This window comes from Heteronotia binoei, chromosome 1 (genome assembly GCF_032191835.1).
Source record: "Heteronotia binoei isolate CCM8104 ecotype False Entrance Well chromosome 1, APGP_CSIRO_Hbin_v1, whole genome shotgun sequence".
Classification (NCBI taxonomy): Eukaryota; Metazoa; Chordata; class Lepidosauria; order Squamata; family Gekkonidae; genus Heteronotia; species Heteronotia binoei.
Window position 1 is genome coordinate 154689888 of NC_083223.1, and position 18394 is coordinate 154708281.

An 18394-nucleotide genomic window follows, 5' to 3' on the forward strand; every position below is an offset into this window, starting at 1 on the left:
AGGGAATAGATCTTCTAGTGAGAGAAGAATTTTCCTACCTGGTTAAAACAGGGAGATTTCTCTGAAGAGTGGAGAGATCCCTAGTTTGGTATGCTTAGAAACTGCCTTTTAAATCCTGAGGAGTCATTTAAAACTCAAGAAGCATACTAGCAAAGGATTTTGCATACTGGACAGAGTATCCCTGCCTTTTGGAGGCCAAAAGAGCCAAATATGCTTAAGTATTCTGGAGTGTTTAGGAAACACTCAAGCAAAATCCTCTCATCTTAAAAGATTCACTGTGGAAAGCTTAAGAAACTCTCAATTGTAGTCTGACCTGTAGTCTGTACCTATATTGAGTTATCTCAGAAATATTATCCCTGATTTCACCTGACCTTTCCCCTCTACATCGAATAAAATATTTTGTTAATTTTGAATTTTAAAAAAGCTTTGAGTGCCATTTCAGTGGTTTAAGTTAAAGGGGGATCTCGACCCTTCCCTCAAGTTCCAAGGCTGAGTCAGCAGCAAAATACTATACTGGGACAGGATGGGATAGCAAGGTCATCATAGGAGGCTTTTGGAGTTAGGTTTTTGAAAACTATTTATTTCCATGTTTTTACTGTTTTATGGTTATAATTATTTTATCTGCAAAACTGTCCATTTTATTGATGCCTGAAATGTCCCAATTCTGTTCTAATGTAACACTGCTATCTGCTATTGTTTTCCTCCCTCCTGTACATTTTTATCCCACTCTCCCTTTAAGAAGCTTAGGTAATGCTTTTGTTTACAGTTGGATGCACTGGGTTGGATCTAAAGATTATTTTTCACTGCTGAAAGGCACATTCACCAGTGGAAGCAGGAAGGGTGATTTTTATCAGTTCCCACCTCAGTTTGGTCCCACATTGGTCCTGACTATCTCAAAGAGAAGCATTTCAAGGATTTAACTAGCTGCAGTGTAGGGGGGGGGAAGTAATGCTGTGCTGGTGGAAGTGGCTTTCATCAGTGGAAAATGACCTTTAGATCCAACCCTTTGTTTTATTAATGGAATATAATCCCCCCCTTTTATATGTGAATTCTCGTTAGCCATTTTAGGTCTGCATGTACTAAGAAGCAGGATACTAAGATATCTGTACTTAGGGTGACCATAGTTATTAGCCTGTCACTAATAACACAGGTCGAGATGCAGGACAGGAACCCGGAAGTGACCGACAGGCTGCTTCAGCGTGCCGCTGCGCCGGCCCCCTGGGCCCCACAACGATGGGACTGATGCCACAGGGACGGGCTCGACACTCTATAACCCCTCAAAAGAACAGCAGTCTAGCTCGCTTCCCCCGAGCCCTGCCGCCATAAGCCTCAAGGGGGCTCATTTTGCGGCATCTCCTGGCGGGAGGGTGGCACCCACACGGGACACATATCAAATGAAAGAGGGGGCGCAGGGCTATCAGAAACAGCTGGCGGAGGGAGTCACGAGACCACCCCACTGGGGGATCCACACCCCGAAAGTGATGAAGGTGGCGCAGATAGAGCCAACAGGACAAAATAAATAGGCTGCAGTTGAGAAAGTGCCTTATCCCATATACTGATGAAGTAAATACAGGATCTGAGAACAAAATTGCACCAGAAGACACAAACACAAAGCTCCCTTACACTGAATCAGTGCTTGGGTTCACCAAAGTCAGTATTATCTACTCCAGTCACAAACACAAAGCTCCCTTACACTGAATCAGTGCTTGGGTCCACCAAAGTCAGTATTGTCACATAAGAACATAAGAGAAGCCCTGTTGGATCAGGCCAGTGGCCCATCCAGTCCAACACTCTGCGTCACATAAGAACATAAGAGAAGCCCTGTTGCATCAGGCCAGTGGCCCCTCCAGTCCAACACTCTGTGTAACATAAGAATATAAGAGAAGCCCTGTTGCATCAGGCCAGTGGCCCCTCCAGTCCAACACTCTGTGCTACATAAAAATATAAGAGAAGCCCTGTTGCATCAGACCAATGGCCCCTCCAGTCCAACACTCTGTGCCACATAAAAATATAAGAGAAGCCCTGTTGCATCAGACCAATGGCTCATCCAGCCCACCACTCTGGTCACATAAGAACATAAGAGAAGCCCTGTTGCATCAGACCAATGGCTCATCCAGTCCACCACTCTGGTCACATAAGAACATAAGAGAAGCCCTGTTAGATCAGGCCAGTGGCCCCTCCAGTCCAACACTCTGTGTCACATAAGAACATAAGAGAAGCCCTGTTGCATCAGGCCAGTGGCCCCTCCAGTCCAACACTCAGTGCCACATAAAAATATAAGAGAAGCCCTGTTGCATCAGACCAATGGCTCATCCAGTCCACCACTCTGGTCACATAAGAACATAAGAGAAGCCCTGTTAGATCAGGCCAGTGGCCCCTCCAGTCCCAACACTCTGTGTCACATAAGAACATAAGAGAAGCCCTGTTGGATCAGGCCAGTGGCCCCTCCAGTCCAACACTCTGTGTCACATAAGAACATAAGGAGGGAAGGAAGGGAGGAGGGAGGGAAGGGAAGGGAGGAAGGAAGGGAAGGAAGGAAGGAAGGAAGGAAGGAAGGAAGGAAGGAAGGAAGGAAGGAAGGAAGGAAGGAAGGAAGGAAGGGGGGAGGGAGGGAGGGAGGGGAGGAAGGGGGGAGGGAGGGAAGGAAGGAAGGGGGGAGGGAGGGAAGGAAGGAAGAAAGGAAAGAAGGGAGGAGGGAGGGAAGGAAGGGAAGGGAGTGAGGGAAGGAAGGGAGGGAAGGAAGAAAGGAAGGGAGGAGGGAGGGAAGGAAGGAAGGGAAGGGAGTGAGGGAAGGAAGGAAGAAAGGAAGGAAGGAAGAAAGGAAGGAAGGGAGGAGGGAGGGAAGAAAGGAAGGCCGCCCCCTGCCCCCCCCCCCCGCTTTCGGCCCCCTTACCTGCTTCCAGGGCGGCGGAGAGTCCAGCGGTGGCGGCGAGTCCTGCAGCGGCGGCCTCGCTTCCCTGGCCTCCGCCGGGCGGGGAAGGCGGCGAGGGAGGGAGGGAGCTGCCGGTGCTGGCCTCTGGAGGCCTCCAGGGACCAGCACCGGCTGCTCCGCGGCCTCCGCTGGTCGCTGGGGGCCCTCCAGAGACTCTGGAAGGCCCCCAGCGACCAGCGGAGGCTGCGGAGAGGCCTTCGCTGGTCGGCGCTGGTCCCGGAAGGCCCTCCAGAGTCTCTGGAAGGCCTTCCGGGACCAGCGCCGGCTGCTCCGCGGCCTCTCTGCGGCCTCCGCTGGTCCCTGGAGGCCCTCCAGAGACTCTGGAGGGCCTCCAGGGACCAGCGGAGGCCACGGAGAGGCCTTCGCTGGTCGGCGGTGGTCGCAGAAGGCCTTCCAGAGGCTCTGGAAGGCCTTCTGGGACCAGCGCCGGCTGCTCCGTGGCCTCTCCGCGGCCTCCGCTGGTCCCTGGAGGCCCTCCAGAGACTCTGGAGGGCCTCCAGGGACCAGCGGAGGCCGCGGAGAGGCCTTCGCTGGTCAGCGGTGGTCCCGGAAGGCCTTCCAGAGCCTCTGGAAGGCCTTCCGGGACCAGCGCCGGCTGCTCCGCGGCCTCTCCGCGGCCTCCGCTGGTCCCTGGAGGCCCTCCAGAGACTCTGGAGGGCCTCCAGGGACCAGCGGAGGCCGCGGAGAGGCCTTCGCTGGTTGGCGGTGGTCCCAGAAGGCCTTCCAGAGTCTCTGGAAGGCCTTCCGGGACCAGCGCCGGCTGCTCCGCGGCCTCTCCGCGGCCTCCGCTGGTCCCTGGAGGCCCTCCAGAGTCTCTGGAGGGCCTCCAGGGACCAGCGGAGGCCGCGGAGAGGCCTTCGCTGGTCGGCGGTGGTCCCGGAAGGCCTTCCGGGACCAGCGCCGGCTGCTCCGCGGCCTCTCCGCGGCCTCCGCTGGTCCCTGGAGGCCCTCCAGGGACCAGCGGAGGCCGCGGAGAGGCCTTCGCTGGTCGGCGGTGGTCCCGGAAGGCCTTCCAGAGGCTCTGGAAGGCCTTCCGGGACCAGCGCCGGCTGCTCCGCGGCCTCCGCTGGTCCCTGGAGGCCCTCCAGAGACTCTGGAGGGCCTCCAGGGACCAGCGGAGGCCGCGGAGAGGCCTTCGCTGGTCGGCGGTGGTCCCAGAAGGCCTTCCAGAGGCTCTGGAGGGCTTCCAGCGACCAGCGGAGGCCGCGGAGAGGCCTCCGCCACCACTGCCGGCCCCGCGCGCGGGCAGGGAAGGCGGCGAGTGAGGGAGGGAGCGTCCCTGCGCAGGCGCAGGGACGCTCCCTCCCTCACTCGCCGCCTTTCCCGCCGGCGCCGGCGCCCGCGGCCCACCACCTCCGGGGCTGGCTAAACCGGGACCTCTAAATGGTCCCGGTATAGCCAGCCCGGGAGGCGGGAATAGGGGGCCAGAACCGGGACATTCCCGGGCTCCCGGGACGGTCTGGCCACCCTATCTGTACTAAGAAGCAGATAAAGTTAAATGAACAAACAAAAATATATTCACACATCAGGTCTATTGCGATCAGTACCAGTTTAGTCAATTTAGGGACAGATTACCCAGCAAAACTAATCAGTTGCCAGTATCAGCAATTTTTAAAGCGCAGAAACAGCACACATACACACATAACTTTTTGCATTTTTCATATTGAATCATTAGATTGTGGTGGAATTTGTTTTGGGTTGGCCCTCTTTATGATCCTAACCATATTCTTTATGATCTTAAACATACTCTTAAATATACTCTTTATGAAATTGGCAACAAGAGTTCTAAGCTTTTCAACAATATTAAGCATTCATATTTCTCTTAACTGCAATAATTGCTCTCAGCAGCTCTAAGCTGTCGGATCTTGGATGCAGTTATAGAATTTGGCCACCAGAGGTCTCAGTCTTTCAGCATCATGGAGCCTCTATAGAGGGCCAGATGGGGTAATTAGGTGAAGGTTCATTCTGTCTCCTCTATGGAGGACAAGAAACAAGATGGAGGAGGCAGCCACTTGCAAAAAAAACAGAAACTGGGATTAAGGTAATGGTTGCCTGAGGGCACTCTCAGCCATGATTGTTTAGTTAGCTCAGATTGTTTATTTGGCTGCAGAATTGTTTACAGCTGAGTGACACAAGTAGATGTGTGTATGAGGTCACTGAAGCCTTTATAAGCCCTCCACTTTTGAGCAAAAGCTGCAGACTGTATCAGAGGCAGGGACCTGTCAGTCTAGCCCAGAAATTAACAATCCTTGTTAATTTCTGTTTTGAGGTCTCAAACATTAAACACAGATCATAGCTCTGACAGAATGGGACTTGGGGCTTAGATTTTAAGAGGGAAAATGTAGACTAATAGGGCTAAGTCCTCTTAGGACTTAGATTTTTCAGTATGCTCTCTGCTTTATTGTATTTTATGATTTATGCTCTGTGTAAACTGTTTTCTGTTCTGCCTTTCTATCCATATATTTGAAGCCTTCTGTGCAAAGAAGAAACTTAGAGTCCAATAAACTGATAACTTTTTCTACACATGGAGTCTAAGAAAGTTTATCTACGAGGTCTTAAAACTTATTAGTGAGTATGTATTAGCCTTCTGATAACTGCAGGTTGTTTTGGGTTCCTGCAGGTTTTGATTTTGGTGTTTTATATTGTTGGGGGTACAATAGAAATCCCCCAACATAGATACATTTACATTTTGATAGGGAACAAAAACAGTGACTGGCAAAACAAAATAAATCCTGTTGCTTCTCTGGACATTTATAATTCAACAGATTGAAAATCCTTGCTTTTTTCCAGAGATGTCAGAAATATTAGAATTAAAGCCCTGCCCTTGAGCAAAACACTTGATAAGCAACTTCTCCTCAGAAGAGAAGGCAAATACATATCCGTTTCCAATTAAATATTCCTCTAAGCAATTGTACTGATCAAATATATGAATAAGTGATGAGCATGTAAATGATAAGTAGAGTTTCATTCAGCTGGCACTACTTCTATAAACATTGCTTCTATAAGCAATATGTCATTTCAAGCTATTTATATAGTCAAACAAGGAAGCGTTATGTGCATAAAATATTTGTGCTGCTGATCAACTGAAAATTGTAATAATGAAGATCATTTGCCTCCAGGCTTATTAAATATATAAATGCTGAGCTTTCTATCATATTGCTGTTCATACGGCATATTAGTCCTCCAAAACTTCAAACCATTATCCTATACCTGGCCCCTGCGTGCACTGATAGACCAAGAGAAAGGAGCCAGGTTCAGAAAGGGAGTGCTTTTCTCCAGACCTGGGCGACTCCTCAGGCTAGCCCCCAAACAAGGCACATCTGTACTCGCACAAACTGTGTGTGGAGAGGAAGGTAAGGAGTCAATTGAACGAAACTGGAGAGCTCACTACTGATGCTTGCCATGCTACGTCTCCTCACAGACAGACAAGTAGGAGCCACTGCTGCCGCCAGCCCCATGACCATCACCTTTCCTCTGTGTGCAGGGGAGGAAGACCAGGAGGGTTGATTAATATAATAATAATAATTTTTTATTTCTATCCCGCCCTCCCCGCCGGTCAGGCTCAGGGCGGCTCACAACATAAAATACACATTACATCCATTATATTATAAAAACATGGTTAAAACAATTATAAGTTATTAAAATTAACATGACAATATGGCGTTATAACATTAGATTTTTAGTGGAATTCAGAAAATAAAAGCATTTCCAGCAGCATACCTAGCTTTATCACTAGTTTTGTCACTAATTGAAGGCCATCTTGAAAAGGTGGGTCTTACAGGCCCTACGGAATCGATCTAAACATCTTAGGGCCCTCACCTCCTCAGGGAGTTGATTCCACAGTAATGGAGCGGTGACAGAGAAGGCCCGATCCCGGGTGGCCTTCAGTCTGGCCTCCCTTGGCCCAGGGATATTCAACTGGTTTCTCCCAGATGACCTCAGTGCCCTCTGGGGCTCATATGGGGAGAGACGGTCCCTCAGGTAGGTAGGTCCTCGGCCATATAGGGCTTTAAAGGTGATAACCAGCACTTTGTAGCGAACTCAGTATGCCACTGGCAGCCAGTGCAGCCCACGCAGCCCCGGCTGTATGTGCTCCCACCTTGGGAGCCCCAGCAACAGCCTAGCCGCCGCATTCTGCACCAGCTGCAGCCGCCAAGTTCGGCACAAGGGCAGCCCCATGTAGAGGGCGTTGCAGTAGTCCAGTCTTGAGGTGACCGTAGCATGGATCACCATTGCTAGGTCACGGCGCTCCAGGAAGGGGGCCAACTGCTTCGCCCGTCGAAGATGAAAGAACGCGGACTTGGCAGCGGCCGCTATCTGTGCCTCCATTGATAATTAAGGTTCCAGAAGAACCCCCAGGCTCTTGACCTTATGTGCCGCTTTAAGCTGCACACCGTCAAGGACCGGCAAGGGGATTTCCCTTCCCAGGGCACCGCGACCCAAGCAAAGGACCTCTGTCTTCGTTGGATTCAACTTCAGCCCGCTCAGTCTGAGCCAACCTGCCACGGCTTGCAATGCTAAGTCCAGGCTTTCTGGGATGGAGCTAGGCCGGCCATCCATTAGTAGATAGAGCTGGGTGTCATCAGCGTATTGATGGCACCCAAGCCCAAACCTCCGGGCAATCTGGGCAAAGGGGCGCATATAGATGTTAAACAGCATCGGGGAGAGAACTGCCCCTTGTGGCACCCCACATACTAGTGGGTGCCTCCGGGACTGCTCCCCCCCAATGGCCACCCTTTGTCCCTGTCCTTCGAGGAAGGAGGAGAGCCACTATAAGGCCAATCCCCCAATCCCCGCGTCGGCGAGCCGGCGGGCCAGTAGCTGATGATCGACCGTATCAAATGCGGCTGACAGGTCCAACAATATCAGCACCGCCACGCCGCCTCGATCCAGATGCCGCTGGAGGTCATCCACCAAGGCGACCAGCACTGTCTCCGTCCCATAACCCGGACGGAAGCCGGACTGGTGAGGGTCTAAGGCGGAAGGCGGATTGGGGAGGGACGGTGGCTCAGTGGTAGAGCATCTGCTTGGGAAGCAGGTCCCAGGTTCAATCCCTGGCATCTCCAAAAAAGGGTCCAGGCAAATAGGTGTGAAAAACCTCAGCTTGAGACCCTGGAGAGCTGCTGCCAGTCTGAGAAGACAATACTGACTTTGATGGACCAAGGGTCTGATTCAGTATAAGGCAGCTTCATATGTTCATAGGAGCCAAAGCTGCTGCCACCACCATCCTGCTACTGAACTGGCAGTGCCATAAAAAAATCCCTCAAAACAGGCAGCAGAGAAGGTCCACCAAGACAGTGGAGGGGTACATGCTGCCACATGAATCCAATAAGCTGTGGCTGTGCTGCAGGTGAGAGGGGAAGGGGACACCCCTGCCATTCCCCACTATCTCAGCCACAGCAGAGGGCAGGAAGGTAAAGGAGGGGGGAGGAAGTGGGTCAGACCCCCATCCCTGAGTCTTGGAGGTTCCCCACTTGTTTATATATAAAATAAACAAAACTTTTCAAACTGGATCAGGTCAAAGTTCCTGTAGTCCACCATCCTGCCTCCAGTAGCTGGCCTCTAGAACCTGACATTCAGGACATCACAGTTATCCATCCCATTATTTATCCCCAGTATCAGGTATTCATGAGCATACTACTTCGGAAATGCGAAGTTTCACTGAGAAGATTAAAAGGAAGTTAGCAGATGTGATTGTGAATTTGAACTCATCTTAGTGGTATTACCATATTGTGATGGAAAATGCCACCCACTGCACAGATGATAGGCTCCTCCCCACAGCATATGTGAGCTATGGAAGCAGCAAAGGTCAATATGGATGTAAATTTTTGTGGCAATAGTATGTGAGACACAGCACAAAATGTTTGTTACTGTGGCATTCTGTTGAATGTCTAAGGAAAGAAAAAGCTAGGGTGATTAGCACAACCTCCATGTGTGTTTTTGTAATCAAGGCAAATTTGGATGACCAGAGTTGTTACTAAATAAGTTATATATTCTGGCACCTGCTGCAAATGTTTAAAACCATGCACAGTTCATCTGTATTTCAATCAAAACCTACTTACTTATAAAGCCACTTTATAACTGAAACATGGTTTACGCTGATCAGCAGCAGATCATCAAGGAATTTTCTCCTGGCCTTGCCAGCTAAGAACCTTTTAACTAGAGCTGATGGATATTAGACCTGAGATTTAAACATGTAAAAGTATGTGCTTCAACAATATTTTCCCCAAATCCCATCCTTTCCCCCAAAGAGTTCAGGGCCATATACCTACCTCCATGTTATCCTCCCAACCCTAAGAAACAGCTTAGATAAAGTATGAGTGACTGGGCCACATGCTATCACAACAGTTTCATCTGATTTTTATTTAAAGGGGCTTATTCTTACATGTGGTGCTGTGGTGCTGGAGAAGAATGCTGAGAGTCCCTTGGACTGCAAGAAGATCAAATCAGTCAGTCCAAAGGGAAATCAACCCTGACTGTTCCCGGGAAGGTCAGATGCTAAAGCTGAAGCTCAAATACTTTGGCCACCAAATGAGAAGGGAGCACTCACTGGAGAAGATCCTGATGCTGGGAAACACAGAAGGCCAACGAAGGGGACAACAAAAGATGAGATGGCTGGAAAGCATTACTGATGTAACTAACACAAATCTGAGCAGACTTCAGAGGATGGTGGAAGACAGGAGGGCCTGGCATGACTTGGTCCATGGGGTCGCAAAGAGTTGGACTCGACTTTGCGACTGAACAACAACATTCTTACATGCATAGTTTTTTTAAAAAGCAGCAGCAGCAAATTCTGAAATTTTCAGGGTGCACTTATTTTAATTCAGTTATCTGTGTTAAAATACAAAGACCGTCCACAAATTTCAACTTATATCATTGGTCTTAGAGCAAATTTGGCTTCCATATATTTATACACATCAGTAGAAACAGATATCACTGAACACAAAGAATATTTAGCTCAGATATCCATAAGTGCTCTACAAATAACTTTTGGGAGATCCGCCTGCAGAAATCTAATGAGTAAGAGATGAGGAGCTTGCCTATAAATTGATTTAGTTTCTTAGGCCTGCTGAGATAGCAGGATAAGCATTCCTAAAAAGAAATTTTCTTCAGTGTATAAAAGAGATGCGCAACAACTGCAAACTGTAAAATATCTATATCAGGTGCTCTAAATTCCATTGCTGTAAAAGTCTAAAGGCTACAAGTGCATACTATGGTGACCCCTATACCCTATTCCACACCAGCATGCCCTTTGGAAGGCAACAATGAGCAAATCCACTCACTGATGCAAACATGATGGCTACCCAGCCCTCCCCCCTCACTCAGAGGCTAAACAATGCATTCATATGCTGTGATTCAGCCCACAACACTATCCATTATACTACATTGCTGTCTAGACTGAATATTTCTGGAGTGTGGAGAGATTTCCCTGCCTCTTTCTTCCATGTGAGTGAGTGCCATGAATGATCTCAAGATGATGTTTACTTTAACGGCAAAGTCAGTTGTCAAAAAACAAGCCAACAGATTTCCATTGTATCTAAAGACCATAATTGTACAATAAGGTCTTAAATACTTTTAATATATAAACCATACAATCTGCTGTATACTTACTGAAGCCTACTGTTTATAAAAAGAGCCTTAGGATAATCTGAGTTACTTGGAGTCACTTATCAGTCTTGGAAAGCCCCAACTACTTTAACAAACAAGGAACCTGTACCCACACTGAACACAATTGCACTGTATGCAGAGCTAGATGGGATTGTTTGGCCTTGGTTACAGTCCTTACCAGGTGTCTGTGCCTTCATCCTATGCATGCCTCCCATACCCAAATGCTGATTCCCATTTGTAGTCACCCAAAAGCTCCATGATACATACACTAGGCTGCTTTTCAACCACTGACACCCTCCACTTGATGATACACTAGCAGTTTTCACATCATGGAATCTTCCAGAGGTCTATGCAACAGGCTGATTCAACAATATGTAAAACTCTGTTTCATCCATGTTCTCAAGTCATAATTCCTACTGATAATGTAAGCCGACATAAAATTTGGGCAGACTATATACCCACCCTTCAATTCATATAACTGGTTTCTGTCCAAAGAAAGTTTATGTGCATGCCAGGAAATGATATGCACAGTCACAATTCCCTCTGAAGCTTTTGGCACAGTAGTTTTCCTACAGACTATCAAGGATGCATGGTTAACTTAAGAGTCTCTTTAGATATTTGGTTGCAGAGAGCATGGTGGCCAAATCCCGATGGTTTGCTTGTGCACACTGCTCTTCTGGTAGTCTGTATGTTATTTTTAGGCATTGTGCTTCTCTGCCTCCAGACAGAAAACATACATGCAGCCCATTATAAACTTAGCAATATTCATCTTAGCTAGGGATCTGTAAAATCACTGGAACAGTGAACTCCACTCCTTATAATCTTCTCTCAAAGTAACAGACATAATTATGCACATTAATTTGCTTTCTGTAGTGCACACCCCATCATTTGTTCTCTTGGGAGAACCAGCTAATACTTTTTAAATGTTATGCTTTATCACATTCATTATATTTAAACATGTCATTCACCACTGAATCATAATACATTATGTCACTAAGTGACTTCCTTAATTTAAAATTTCACAAGAAGACCTTCAGAGGAAATGGGCTCAATGTTGTTTATCCAACTGCATTCCTAGTTTTCTTATCTCTTTTTTTTCTTTGCCTTCTAATTTATTTGCAAGGCATAATTAGCTAAAGGGATTGTGGTCATTATTTTTTTTAAAGGGGGGGGGGAGTTATACATATACATGTACATAAAACATACATTAGGTATATACACAATCTTTTGTAAGAAAGGTTCCAAGGCATTAAACTTCAGACCACAGAGGTAGTACTTTCAGGATTAATACGCATCAGTCTTGAAGCATTCCTCAGATCTTGCAGTTGCTTAGCTGGCTTTCCAACTCCTTCTTCAAACCTCCTCTCCACTACAGGAAGGACGGTTTCATAAAGGAAAGATGCATTCTGCCTGATGAATGTTTTCTTCTCAGGGTCCTGTTCACACCGTAAACTGTAATCAACATGCTGGACAGCTACAAGGATTATCTCCACCAGGCTTTCCAGCAGAATCATGTGCAACTCTGGGAAGTATAGCTTGAGTGCTTCCTCCAAGAAGGCCATGGTCTGTTTGGTGAAGGCCACCACAGTGTAGCTAAGATTCACCCAGCAGTCATCACCAGTGTACTGGTCAAAACTGGTCACACCACAGCTCCTCATTTCTTCTCTCAGCTTTCCTAAAGCTTCTGGAGTCATCAGGTTCATTCTTCGCCACATTTCCTCAGAGTTGCGGTGCTTTGTGGCCTCAATGATGATATCCTTGTAGCTCTGCAAAGCACTTTTGATATCCTTCACTAGCAAAGCATGTATGATGAAGGTCAGATCCAAACCAATCTCACTGAGCTGCTTGCAGTGTTCCTTTGCCACCTACAACAACAAATGATACTATTAACAACACTAAAGAGAGATATTGCAACACTCTAAAAGACAAATAATTAACATCCCACTATGAATTGCCAGAAGAACAATACATTAAGATTTTTTTTAAAGTTGTCAATTTTTGTTTCTTTATAAAGTGAGTGGCTGTGCAGATAATCTTAGGAACATTAGCTATATCAGCAATTTCCTTTTTCCCTATATCCTTCACTGGTTGGTAAAGGCAAAACACATACTTCCTTGGATTTTTTTTTAAAAAGACTAGACAGTCACCTATCAAAGATACCGCACAATAACCTATCAATCTGTTACATTTTCTGGCCCAGTTCTAGCAATTATTTCCAGGGAAGCTCCCAATGGCAAACTTGTAGGAGGCTAGAGCTAAAAAGAGCATGGGAAAGCCTTGTATGATACCAGAAACGGGGGATAAGAACATTAAAGATTTGCATATGCTAGGTAATGTTAACTTGCAGGTTTGTACGGAAACTAAACCCTCAAGATGCATAAAACGTGGATTTTGATGTCTCTACACTAATGCACAGAGAATGGGAAACAAATAGGAGGAACTGGAAGTCCTAATACAGGAAGGAGACTATGACATAATAGGCTTTACTGAAACTTGGTGGGATGACACTCACAACTGGAATATTAGGATTCAGGGTTACAACTTATTTAAAAGGGACAGGCAAATGAGAAAGGGAGGAGGCGTAGCAGTATATGTGGTATATACTTGTGAGGAAATATGTGAATCTGTGCATGGCAGCTCAGTTGAAAGTCTCTGGATAAAAATAAAAGGAGTAAGAAATAACAGTGATATTATTGTGGGGGTCTGCTATAGACCATCAAACCAGGCAGAGGACTTCGATGACATACTCCTACAACAGACTGCAAAGTTCTCCAAGAGAAGGGATACAGTGATCATGGGAGATTTCAATTACCCAGACATCTGTTGGAAGTCCAACTCTGCTAAAAATGAAAAGTCAAATAGATTCCTGACTTGTCTTGCTGACAACTTTCTTTTCCATAAAATGAAGAAGGAAACAAAGGGATGTTGTTTCCTTCTTCACTTTCTGGAAAAGAAAGTTGCTATCTTGGATTTGATTCTCACCACCAACGAAGAATTGATTGAAGAAGTGGAAATAGTGGGCACCCTGGGCAGTAATGACCATGTGATTTTGGAATTTACAGTCTTAGGGAAAGGAAAAGCTATACGCAGACTTATAGGTTGGACTTCAGAAAGGCAAACTTCGATATACTTATAACTATGCTGGGTGAAATCCCATCGTCAGAAATACTTAGGAAGAAAGGGTTCAGGAGGGGTGGGAGTTTCTTAAAAGCGAAATACTGAAAACACAATCACAGACGATTCCTATGAGAAGAAACAATGGAAAAAGCCTAGAGAAGCTGAGTTGGCTCCATAAACAGCTCTCTAAAGACTTGAGAAATAAAAAAGTCTTCTTTAGGAATTGGAAGGAGGGCCTTATAACCAAGGATGAATATAAACAAATCACCAGTACTTGTAGAGAAAAAGTTAGGAAAGCTAAAGCTCATTGTGAGCTTAGGCTGGCCAAAGATGCTAAAAACAACCAAAAAAAAGGGTTCTTTTCTTATGTTCAGAGTAAGAAAAAAAGCAAGGACACGGTAGGCCCATTGCGAGGGCAAGAAAGTGAAATTGTAACAGGTAATGAAGAGAGGGCAGAACTGCTCAATTCCAACTTTTCCTCAGTCTTCTCTTCTGAGGGAAACGGTGCTCAACATGGCAAAAACAGAACATATAAGGAGGGTATGAAGTTCCGATCTAGGATCAGCATAGGGCTAGTACATAAACACAGTTTCTTTAAATGAAACTAAGTCCTCGGGGCCAGATGAATTGCATCCAAGGGTTCTAAAAGAGCTTGCGGATGTAATTTCTGAACCTCTGGCTAGTATTTTTGAGAATTCTTGGAGAACAGGAGAGGTGCTGGAAGATTGGAGGTGGGCAAATGTTGTCCCCATCTTCAAGAAGGGGAAAAAAGACAATCCGGGTAACTACCGACCCATCAGCTTGACAACTATACCTGGAAAAGTTTTAGAACAAATCATCAAACAGTCGGTCCTGGAACATTTAGAAAGGATGGCTGTGATTGCAAAGAGCCAGCATGGGTTTCTCAAGAACAAGTCATGTCAGACTAAACTGATCTCTTTTTTTGAGAAAGTGACTACCTTGCTGGATCAGGGGAATGCTGTAGACATCGTTTATCTTGATTTCAGTAAGGCTTTTGATAAGGTTTCACATACTATCCTTGTTGACAAGTTGGTAAAATGTGGTTTGGATCCTGTTACCATTAGGTGGATCTATAACTGGTTGACAGATCACACCCAAAGAGTGCTTATGAATGGTTCCTCCTCCTCTTGGAGAGGAGTGACAAGTAGAGTGCCACAAGGATCTGTCCTGGGGCCTGTTTTGTTCAACATCTTTATAAATTATTTGGATGACGGAATAGAGGGAATGCTTATTAAATTTGCCGATTATATATTGGGAGGGGTTGCAAACACAGAAGAAGACAGAAACAGGATACAGGATGACCTTGACAGGCTGGAAAACTCGGCTAAAACCAATAAAATGAATTTTAACAGGGAAAAATGTAAAGTTCTGCATTTAGGTATGAAAAATCCAATGCATGGTTATAGGATGGGGGAGACTTGTTTTAGCCGTAGTATGTGCGAAAAGGATCTAGAGTTCTTAGTGGATAATACACTGAACATGAGTCAACAGTGTGATGTGGTGGCTAAAAAGGTAAAGGCAATTTTGAGTTGTATCAACAGAAGTATAGTGTCCAGATCACGTGAAGGGATGGTATCGCTTTACTCTGCTCTGATAAGACCTCACCTGGAGTATTGCGTTCAGTTTTGGGCACCATATTTTAAGAAGGATATAGACAAGCTGGAACAGGTCCAGATGAAGGTGACAAAGATGGTGAGGAGTCTGGAGACCAAGTCATATGAGGAAAGGTTGAAGGAGCTGGGGATGTTTAGATGTTTAGCCTGGAGAGGAGGCGGCTGAAAGGTGATATGATCACCATCTTCAAGTACTTGAAGGGCTGTCATATAGAGGATGGTGTGGAATTGTTTTCTGTGGCCCCAAAAGGTAGGGCCAGAACCAATGGATTGAAATTAAATGAAAAGAGTTTTTGGCTCAACATTAGGAAGAACTTCCTGATAGTTACAGCAATTCCTCAGTGGAACAGGCTTCCTCAGGAGGTGGTGGGCTCTCCTTCCTTGGAGGCTAGATGGCCATCTGACAGCAATGAAGATCCTGTGAATTTAGGGGGAGGTGTCTGTGAATTTCCTGCATTGTGCAGGGGGTTGGACTAGATGACCCTGGAGGTCCCTTCCAACTCTATGACTCTATGAGAGGGAGAGAGAAGTATTTAACATTCATATCACAGTTCTGTGTCAAGTACACAGCTAAATGGATGCTGCATATATTTCTGTATGCATTCTCACTCTTCTGTCATATCATTAAAGAACAGGCCCCAAACCAAATAGAATTAGCAGTAATTAAGCCCCATTAAAAATAAGTGCACAATTTACTTAACATGGACAAGGGCCACATCTTTATTACTAGAAAACCTGACAATGAATACCACTAGGAAAAGAATAAAGGAGTTCAACTCAGCCATTATTTCCATCACTGCTGTCATGCTGGCCAGGAACAACCCCCCCAAAACACACACACCACCACAGCCTAGATTCCACTGCATGTGCAATGTCAACAGGAGTGCCCTCTCCCAGCAGCATAAGATCTATTATGGCAGTTGTTTCCTCCCAGAAGTGCTGATTTTATCAGATCCCTGCTGCAGCTGCTGTCACATAATAGGCCATATGGGTTGAACTGACAAAGACAAGAAGCAGAATGGGAAACAATTCAGCAACCACTCCCCATGCACAATCCTACACAGGCCTAGGCTCCTACCACTTCCTGTCCTTGCTTCTAGACAGCACAGATATGCTTGTGTGGGCCAGAACAGCGACAAAGATCAAAGTAGGTGACTGCCAAAAGAATTACACCCTGGCCATCAAAAGGCTAGTGTGTGGGGGGGGGGGGACCACATTATGCTGCTCAGTACAATTGCTAGATCATCTTCCTAGAAGACTGTTTTTGTTTGGCAGAAGTGGTGCTCACCTAGCCAGATATTTTATCTTGGAGCATGAAATTAAACTAAATAGTTAATTGGTTTTTCATGTTTGAATGTATTCTATGGAGAGCTAAATTTTAACAATGGTCTAGGAAGAGTCTGAAGGATGTGTGACTGAGTTTAGCATACAGATGCAGCACATTTTTCTTCTCTTTGAACTCCTAGCTTCCTCTTACCTTTACACATTCAGCAGCAGTTGATAAGCTTTCCTTACTGTCAAACACCTGTTTACTGAAGGCATCTACAAACATCCTCATAGCAGATCGGGCCCAAACAATAAAAGCAGAATAGCACCCACTGTTGCCTGCAAAGTCTGTCTCAAACTCTCTTGCAGTCTCCAACAGGCTGGTAAAGAAGACATGGCAGAGCTTATGAATGTACAGCAGAGTGGCACCTTCGATGCGTAACTGTCGGATGGCTGTGTGTACAGCAGCTTCTCTGTTCCTCAAGAAAAGTTCACATGCCTTGGTTGACTGACCCAAGCGGATGAGCTGAGAAACAGCTCGCCGAGTAGCTCTGGGTCCACCTCGTAGAGACCTATCTGGAGACAGCTCAAAAACAAGCACATCAGTGAGCTGCCGGATTCTTTCATCCACCTTGGCTCTTAACTCCCTGACTAGCTGTGTCACAGGCTTATCTCCCAGATACTCATTAAGCTTATCCAACAAATCAACTGCTCCCTCAAAGTCTCTCTGAGCAATGCAGACATCTAGGTCTTCAGGCAACTCCTGAATCCATTCTAGAGACAGATCCACCATTTCTTCTTCTGGAGTTGACTCCTCTTCCTCATCCTCCTCAAATGGATTTGTGGTCTCTGTGGGAGCTGGAGGAGGAGCCCGTGTAGGGGCCTCCTGTTCCAGCCTTTGCTTCTCACTGAGGACACGGTTCCTCTTGGTCTCTTCTAACACTTCCAACCACTCTTTCTTGATCTTGGCATTCTCAGCTTGGAAGATGCGGCTTTCAGGGAACATAAGCAATTTGAACATATCCTTCATAGGTGGATTGTCCTTAACATTGACCACAGCTAGACCGTCAAGTGGGTACAAGGCATCATAACGGTAAGTACCACGCCGGTTGGGCAGCCAGGCAGCCACAAGAAGGCAGTCATTCATCAGGAAGGCGTGCACTCTCTGAATCTGGACCATATGATCCGCATCATACTCCACAAGGTCACCATTGTAGACTAGGTACTTGCCAGGGCTCTCTGGGAGCAAGTCCCGGCAGCCCTCCACCTTCTCCAGGAGGGTAGTGAGAGTTCGCTGCCGGCCCTCCTCATTAGCCGCAGAGTCTTTGGCCGAGAGGGGCAAGAAAGGGTTGGCATGGGGGTCAGTGGCCGCTCGTCGGGCGCCCCCCAGAGCGGGGTCATCGCGGTCGGTGGTGCTGGCTTGCTGCAGCAGGGCCTGGGTGACGGCTTCCATGATGCCCTTCTGCTCAGTGAGGATGTGGCTGAGCTGGTACATCTCACTCTCCAGGTAGCTGATCTCTCGGGCCGTCTCGATGAACTGCCTGTAGTTCTGGTAGACGTTGCGCTTGAGGCTCTGCGCGGTCTCCTCACTCAGCGCTTGGATGCGCTGCCGGTGCTCCTGCAGGTCCCGGTCGCCGTCTGATTGCTGGGAAAGGACCTTCACGTACTCGTCGGCCGCGTAGCTCCCCGACTCCAGCTGCCTTCTCAGCCGGCTACCACCAACTGCAGCCACTTCGCCCAGAGACAGCGCCATGTTCGAGCCGGAACAACAGACTGACAGGAACAGCGGAGCAGCGGCCTACCTAAAACACTACTATTGCGCCTGCGCCAGACCGTT

The 18394-nt window shown here is 46.9% G+C and overlaps 1 protein-coding gene across 1 annotated transcript; it reads right to left on the bottom strand.

Moving 5' to 3' along the window:
* Positions 1-9731: 9731 nt before the first annotated feature.
* On the bottom strand, positions 9732-18374 carry EXOC8 (exocyst complex component 8). The gene is made up of 2 exons (XM_060242887.1): positions 16769-18374; positions 9732-12405 (listed from the first exon to the last, which is right to left on the bottom strand). The coding sequence occupies exons 1-2, from the start codon at positions 18308-18310 to the stop codon at positions 11797-11799; spliced, it is 2151 nt and encodes a 716-aa protein (XP_060098870.1). The 5' UTR covers positions 18311-18374; the 3' UTR covers positions 9732-11796.
* Between the last annotated feature and the right edge of the window lie 20 nt (positions 18375-18394).

Coding starts and splice junctions, on each gene's coding strand:
- EXOC8 (XM_060242887.1), bottom strand. CDS start 18,310: ATGGCGCTGTCTCTGGGCGAAGTGGCTGCAGTTGGTGGTAGCCGGCTG. Junction 12,406..16,768: donor CTGCTGCTGAATGTGTAAAG/GTAAGAGGAAGC, acceptor TTGTTGTTGTAG/GTGGCAAAGGAACACTGCAA.